This window comes from Labrus bergylta, chromosome 3 (genome assembly GCF_963930695.1).
Source record: "Labrus bergylta chromosome 3, fLabBer1.1, whole genome shotgun sequence".
Taxonomy (NCBI): domain Eukaryota; kingdom Metazoa; phylum Chordata; class Actinopteri; order Labriformes; family Labridae; genus Labrus; species Labrus bergylta.
In genome coordinates, this window is record NC_089197.1 from 23390508 (window position 1) to 23398632 (window position 8125).

The 8125-nt window shown below is 39.4% G+C and overlaps 1 protein-coding gene across 1 annotated transcript; it reads left to right on the forward strand.

The window, feature by feature from the left end:
* Positions 1 to 2105: 2105 nt before the first annotated feature.
* On the forward strand, positions 2106 to 7719 carry nod2 (nucleotide-binding oligomerization domain containing 2). The gene is made up of 11 exons (XM_065952995.1): positions 2106 to 2186; positions 2505 to 2999; positions 3524 to 3650; positions 3772 to 5542; positions 5676 to 5759; positions 5850 to 5933; positions 6052 to 6135; positions 6214 to 6297; positions 6497 to 6580; positions 6712 to 6795; positions 7007 to 7719. The coding sequence occupies exons 2-11, from the start codon at positions 2514 to 2516 to the stop codon at positions 7077 to 7079; spliced, it is 2961 nt and encodes a 986-aa protein (XP_065809067.1). The 5' UTR covers positions 2106 to 2186; positions 2505 to 2513; the 3' UTR covers positions 7080 to 7719.
* Positions 7720 to 8125: the final 406 nt, after the last annotated feature.

Genomic DNA, 8125 nt, shown 5'->3' on the forward strand with positions numbered 1-8125 from the left:
TTCAGGCCCCCCTACTGTGATATGAAAGTTAGAACTCCACGTTAGAGCTTCATGTAGGATGCCTGGCAGAGAGTACTTTGCATTACACCCCCCTTGGGTGAGTCGCCTTTTTCACAAAGAGGAGAAGAAGAAGGGAATAAAGGAAACTCACTGTGAAATCTGCCAATCTGTCTGTGATTACTCTGGCCTTCGTGTGATTGAGGTTTTCATCAATAGGGCTAAAAACAATAAACTAATCAGTAAACTAAACTAAACTAAAACAGTGCTTAATCACTTTTTGTCCAAACAAATATGAGCATTCTTGTCCTTTCAAAAATATTGACAAAAAAGAATGCAAGGGGAGCAAGAGACAAACATACTTATAGCAGGCCAGTTGTAATTGATACACCTTTTCTTGATGAGGTGACATCAGATACATAGCATGGTGGCGAGGCTGCATGTTCCAAGCTGCTACAATAAAACGAGTATGACATGATTATCAAGTTGCTTTTTTATTGGCAACAAAACTCTTCAGGGTACCTGTCCTCCTTCTTCTTGCACCATCCTCCTTATATCACTGGGGGTGCAAGCAGGACAGGAAGTAGTCAACCTATGAGATATAAAAAGGAGCACATATTTGTGCCAAAAAGGAGAATAAAGATTTGTGTCAAAAAGAGGAAGAAAGAAATGTTTCAAAAGGCACAACCATTTCCCTTGCGTCTTGAACAAACCTGGTTGTTGTTTTTTATGCAAGAGTTCCACCATGTGGTTGCATGACCAAACCGCAACCAGTAAAAAAACTCCAACCATAATCTAAAACTAGCTGCCCTCTCCAATATAATTCTAGCGGCTTTCTAGAATAGATTAGATATTCTTTATATACACAATTGTTCATTCTTTATTTTAACTGAACCTTTATTTTACTGTATACAGTCGACTGTAAGACTGCAAAGAATGTGTAATCTCTGAGCCAGCCAGGCGTACAGGTGATCTACATGGGCGGACCAGTTCAATTTGTTGTCCATATGAATTTATACGAGCACACCTGCTCAATCCCACAGTTGTTAAATATCACAAGGTCATGGGCTCTGACCTCTCTGGGGTCACATTAAAAATAAGGTGACTGATGTCAAACCAGTTCTTGAAAGAGGAGATCTCATTGTGGTAGTGTACACAGCACTGTCAGCACTTTAAAGCTTTAAAGGATAAAATAATAGTGTCATCAGATAATTTGATGATGTAAATATAAGGCTGACTGCTTCTACATTCATCAATGTACAATGTAAAAAGGATAGTTCACACAACCTTGAGGCCCACTGGTGCCACAATGTTTGATGTTGAGAAAGAGCCATTTACCTTTACCTGCTGAGGCCTATATGTTAAAATAGAATAATACCATTTAACAATACAACGAATAACCTGTCGGTAATTTCACTTCTTAATAAGCAAGTGTGGTTGAAGTGCTCTTGCCCTGTCTGCATGCAAGCTGGAGGGGGTCCAGGCAGCATGTTAACAATAATTATTTCAAAATGTTTTATGACAACAGATGTTAGATCCACTGGATGTGTCAGATTAACATATCCATCTCAAAAATGTCGAAAATTTTGGCTTCAGAAATGTTGAAAATTTTCATTAAAAAATTTTGGCTTCAAAAATGTTCATACAGCATAGTATACAGGCTTCTCCTTTTATAATCTGAAATGTCTCTTTATGGTTTTCCTGACTGCTGTACCCCTATCCTGATAACTGCTGGCATGGGATGTACAATTGTCATAACATTTTTGCAAACAATTGACATTACTTTTGACAAAAAAGACACTATCTCCTTTGAATACCAGCAACAAACTGTAAAATATAATTTTTGTTCAATAGGGATGTTAACTAACCATTGCATTTTGGTGCCTGTAGGCTTCAGTACAGTGTAAGAGTGATACAGATCAGTCCTGTTGGTGTTTGAGTTTTGTTAACTATTAATTTCATTGGCAAGTAAGGCCCATTGGACCTACTTTATATACACATTGCTGATTTTTGTGAAGTTTCCATTTTAGGGAGGGACTTTGTGGCAGAAATATTTCTCAGAACAAGTAGCAGAGAGCCTTTCACTTTCGACTGTAGAATGAGGAAGAGGCAAGTCTAAGTGCCTCTGTAATGCCTCTCCCAAACTGACAGATGGAGGGTGGACAGTTCTTGGTTGTGGCGGCTCAAACGTAAGTCATAAACAAACATTGGTGGTACTTTGTGTTATATGGATTTGCAGCTAATTCCTCTTAAATTAATCTTGTGTGTTTATACCATAGACTTGTTTGTACATATGTTCAATGACTTAATAACATAAAAAAAAAACAGAAAAGCTATGGTGTTAGTAATCATACTTACCCAACTGTATTGGATGATTTAACAAAAATAAGACAGAAACCCCTTGTGACTTGTGGCTGTATAATGACGTGTGTGTTGGCTGGGCGTTTGTGATAAAGGAAAGGAAAATGCTCATGTAGTTGACTGTCCCTGTGTATGCTTGCTGGCAGGAAAAAAGCATGTGTGCTCAGGAGCTTGTGCTGAAACAACGGACACAGATACTGCATGCACTGTGCAGCAGCGGGTCAGCTGAATATCTGGAACGGGTTCTGGACATTCTTTTGGCCCAAGGAGAGCTTATGTGGGAGGACTATCAGAACATACAGGTAACAGGGAGGGAGCTGTACACCAAAGCCAGGCAGTTGCTTGACCTGGTTTATACAAAGGGTGTGGATACCTGCAAGCTCTTCCTTGCCACACTCAAACAGGTCCTACCTGAAGAGCAGGGACTGGGCCTTTCATTTTCGGGATGCTTATTCAAATTAATTGAAAAAGATGAACACAAGAGCATTTCTGCTCAAACTCTTCTGACTGGAAGACCAGTCCTGGTCAGCAAGCTCCAAGGCTGCATTGATGACGCTCTAAAGGCTCTTGTTACATCAGGGCACTTCACCTCAGCAGACTGCAATGAAGTTCAGCTTCCTGTATACACCCCCACTCAACAGGTACAATAATGGCCAACATTCCATAAACATTCTGAACCAAGGTTTTTCACTTCTGATTGTTGGTCTCTACCATTATATCTGTTGTGTAAAATAGGTATTATTGGCTATCAAGGGTATAATAAAGGAAGTGAGGTAGTTCAGGTTTTGTGTTTTAGGATATTAAATTAACTGTCATGTCTGTATTGTTAATACGGAACTACCACCAGCAGCCTGTTAGCTTTGTTTGGCAAAACACTGAAAACAGTATAGCTGGCTTATAGCTCTGTAGAAAGCTAACAAAATTCTTCTGGTAGCTATTCTAAAAGTCCCTATCAAACACTACTAAAGATATTCAGACTGGCCAAGAAATAGTCTCTCACATAAACTCCTGTAAGAGTGTAATGTGTTTTTTAAGATTTTAAATTTGAATGGATTGAACAAAAGAGATACAACCTGGTAATTAGTCATCAATCTTCTCATCTATTTCAATTTTATTTTAATTAGAACCATATTAATGACTCCTATGCCATTCACATGTCAAACAGGCAAGGCGTTTGCTTGACCATGTTAGATCAAAAGGAGAATCAGCTGTGAATGTTCTGCTCCAGTACATTCAGCAAAAACAGGAATTAGGATTGCCTCTGGACCAGGAGAAAAACTCTCCTCCTAAAGGTCAGTATTAAAATAAACTGGAAATGATTTTGGTTTGGTGTTACAGAAGATATAGAACTGCATGTACGTAGCTTATAATTTTGTCCTTTTCAGTTAATCTAATTTGTATTTCTTCTGTTAGAATTTGTTAGATATCAGAAGAAGCTCAGCAGCTCTTTGTCATCACAGTCCTGCTTTCTCAGTACTTATGGAGGGACCAGCCATATGCCTCTGGATGACATCTACACAGAAGGCCAGCTGGAATTAGCTCACAGTGTTGATTTCCATGGACCTTTGGGCCTGGAGGACATTGTTGGAATGGTGGGTACAACGAACGAGGAGGCTGACACGGTGCTTGTGTCTGGAGAGGCAGGTAGTGGGAAGAGCACCTTACTCCAGAGGCTGCACTTGCTTTGGGCTCGGGGGGTAGCCCTCCAGGACTTTCTTCTTCTATTTCCATTCAGCTGCCGTGGTTTAAATTCTGAGCATAGAGAACTTTCTGTCCAAGAATTGTTGTTTCAGCATTGTTGTTGGCCAGACCGGGAGCAGGAGGAGATTTTCCAGTTCATTCAGGATCATCCACATCTTATCCTTTTTACTTTTGATGGCCTGGATGAGCTCAAGCAAAGCTTTTCCGATGAGCACAGGCTCTGCTGCCCCACCCAGCGTGCACCTATTCATATATTATTATTCAACTTAATCCAGGGTTCCCTAATGAAGGGAGTAAGGAAACTGGTAACCAGTCGCCCAGAGGTGGTGGGCCCAGTGTTGAAGAAATATCTCCGCAAAGAGGTCCTCCTGAAAGGTTTTTCACCAAGTGGGATTAACTGTTTTGTGAGGAAGCATCACAATGATCCGACTGTTTCAGCCAAGGTTTTGGCATCCCTACAGACAAACACTGCTTTACTTGGACTGTGTCATAGTCCAGTCCTCTGCTGGATTGTCTCACAGTGCCACAAAGAGCTGCTAGGCTGTGGAGATGGAAGCCCACAAACAATCACAGATGTCTACCTCATGATATTACAACACTTCCTTCAGCATCAAAGCTCCACGACCATCGGATTTGGTTGGCTTAAGGAACACCAAGAAACAGTCCGTCATTTAGGCCAACTTGCCTTTGAGGGGATTGGAGCCACCTGTTACATCTTCTCAGGTGCAGATTTGGAGACATGTGGTGTAACTGAGAAGGATATCTGCTTGGGCTTTCTCACACAAAGTAAAGGGATGTCATCTGCCCACAGTAAACACTATGAATTCCTTCATGTGACTCTGCAGTGTTTCTTTGCAGCACTTTACATTGTTTTGTCAAATAACATAAACCGTTCAGTTATCCAAAAGCTTTTTGAGTTGAAGGACATGAGGGAGATAGGCAAGCGCAGCGTATGCTTTACAGCCTGTTTGCCGTCCTCTGAGAAACAAGAGCTGGTTTTAGAGGGAGAAACTACTGCAGCTGAAACACCAAATTTGCATATCACAGCCACCTTTGTGTCAGGACTGCTGTCCAGGCGCCATCAAAGCCTGTGGATCCCCTGCTGCCAAAGTTCTGTATTGGAGAAGAAGAGCAGACAGGTGAGGAGATGCCTGTCCAAAGGTATGCAGAAACACTTTAAGTCCATCCCTCAACCTGTAGAAGGAGAGAAGAAGAGCATGCACGCAATGCCAGGCTTCGTCTGGCTTGTCAAATGCATTTATGAAATGCAGGAGAGTAGGATTGCTCAAGATGCCATGAGTAAGCTGGATGTGGATCACTTGAAGCTAACCTACTGTAACATTGGTCCAGTAGAGTGTACTGCACTTGCCTATGTTCTCCAGCATTTAAGGAACCCTGTAGGCCTTCAGCTGGACAACAACTCTGTGGGCGATGTTGGAGTGGAGCAGCTTCTTCCCTGCTTGCACATTTGTAATTCCCTGTAGTGAGTATCAAATGATTATATTCTAGTTACCGTCTATCAATTATAATGAACAAAGCTTCAAATGACCAAGTTTTAAATATAACTCCTAGAAATACAATGCATGCTTGAAAACATTCTCCTTTTCATTGGTCAGCCTCAGGAATAATAACATCTCAGATGAGGGGATCCGCAAACTAATTGCTAAAGGTATCCAGTGTGAAAACTTCCGGAAGATTGCGTAAGGCCTGTCAATATGATAAAAAGCTCTATTATGAAGTTACAAATGAAATTTGATGGATAACATTTCAGTCATTTTGATTCTTTCCAGGCTCTTCAACAATAAGCTAACTGACGCTTGCACCCAGCACTTTTCTCATCTTCTTAAGACCAAGCAGGATTTCCTTTCCCTGAGGTCAGCACATGCTGTATTTACAGTACTCAGATTTCTCATCTGGAATTTTGATTATTTGTGATATATAATCTGTGTAGTGTTAAAGGAATAACAAATGTACCTCTTCATTATTTTTCAGGCTAGGAAACAATAATATAACAGCACAAGGAGCGAAACAGCTGGCAGAGGGACTAAAAGTCAATCATTCACTGCAGTTTTTAGGGTAAAAGTATTTCTGTAAAATGAAATGCCTCTTTTCTGCGGTGGATCTTCTTTTCTAATGCTCTCTTCTTATTCTCAGGCTTTGGGGCAACAAGATAGGAGATACAGGAGCGGAGGCTCTTGCCAAAGCCCTAGAGAGCAGCAAAACTCTGGTGTGGCTGAGGTAATATTTGTTATAAATATAGATAAATGTTTGGTGAACCCAGGATAGAGTAGAAAATGTATGATACAAATATGAAAGTTTTACTACTTTAGTGTCCTACATTAATGGACATTTTGGCTTTAAGAAATAAGTCTTTCTGTGTCTGTATGAACTTTGAATATTGAACTTGAATAAACCTACAATTCTATGCAACTTGCAGCCTGGTTGGAAATGGTGTAGGCAGTGTGGGAGCGTGTGCACTTGCCAACATTATAAAAAACAGTACATCACTAGAAGAGCTTTGGTAGGTGTTGGAAACAAGTGGTTTGCATTGACAATAATTATGCAATTTGTATCACCAAATGGCTTATTAAATGAATGAGAAGGAACAGTTGCATTTTAATTGCTCTACCTTCTCTCCACTTTTTATAAAAGGTTGACAGAGAACTGCATAACCCGAGCAGGAGTGGAATGTCTGATTGAAGCCCTTGAACATAACACTCGTGTTAAATCGATATGGTATGTGGTGTAAATGAGGCCATGAAATCATAAACACAAAAGTTTGACTGTTTTGTAAGTGGAAAATAAGCTACATGTGACCTTTTTTTGCATGCTGGATGTGTAGCAATGCATGGCACCTGTACTAGTTTCTGTGCAAAGATAACATTTTACTGTTGACACTTCTTCACTTTGTCAGTGGCTGATTACGTTGTTTCCTATTCTGCTGCAGGTTGAGAAACAATGACCTCAGTTTGGAGGAAGTTGAGGAGATGACACGACTTGAACCAAGACTTACCTTCTGAGTGTGTGTTGAGTCAACACAGGGCTTCATGATGCTTTATAGACTGTTGTTATTTATCTCCCTTTTCTGCGTAGATGACCAATTTCACTATTCAGGGTTCACTCAAAGACAAAATCTATCCACTTATTTTTGGGACCAGCTTTTTGGTGGTTCATGCATAATCCCACCAACACCACAACTGTTACTACAACTACTACTGTATCACCATGCTTTCTGATTTCAGAAAGTAATACAATATGTTTTGACAAAAAGTTAAGATTGTATTTATTTGCACAAGAAATAGTGTAGAACACTATGATACATATTTTTGATGTAAATATGAAATGGATTTAGAGCAATTGATCCAATTCTTCTTGTGACTGGGTCGCCAGGTACTGTCATTTCTCAACGAATGAAGAGATAAACATTTATGTAGAGCCACTGTATGTATTAGACAGTTTTTGAGTTTGTGTTGTTTGTTGTGTGTTGTATTGGTTATGTCATATGTTTTATTGTGCTGTGAGTATGAACGTTAAAAACGTGTACATATGTAATCGAGCTAATGTCACATTGTCAAAGAAGGTATGAAGACCCCAAAGAGTAGCTACTGTTTAATACAGAAGCTAATTGGGATCTCAATAAATAAACAAATAAACAAACAACTACTATTACTACTTTAAGAATAACCCAACATTAATTTAAAAAAAACATGAAAAGTGGAATCAATTTAATAGTTTAATTTAGTGCAATTTAAAGATATTTTTACTCTTCTTGAGTATTTCAGATTTTGTAACTTGATAGGGTATCTATTTTTCACAACATACTAGAGGAAAGATAAGATATATTGTGTTGTTACAGTAGTTCAAAGTCAAGGACATATACATGTATTTGATAGCTATGATGATCATATACCTCTGGTAAAAAATGAAATCCAAAGCAGATTGTGCCACATGTATTTATTATACATCAACCAGTATGTAAAGCAGGGTACATACGGCTGCCTCAGCCAACTGAAAGATTTAAAAACTTTTTACATAATATGTTTTTTTAACTAAAGAAAAATCCAAT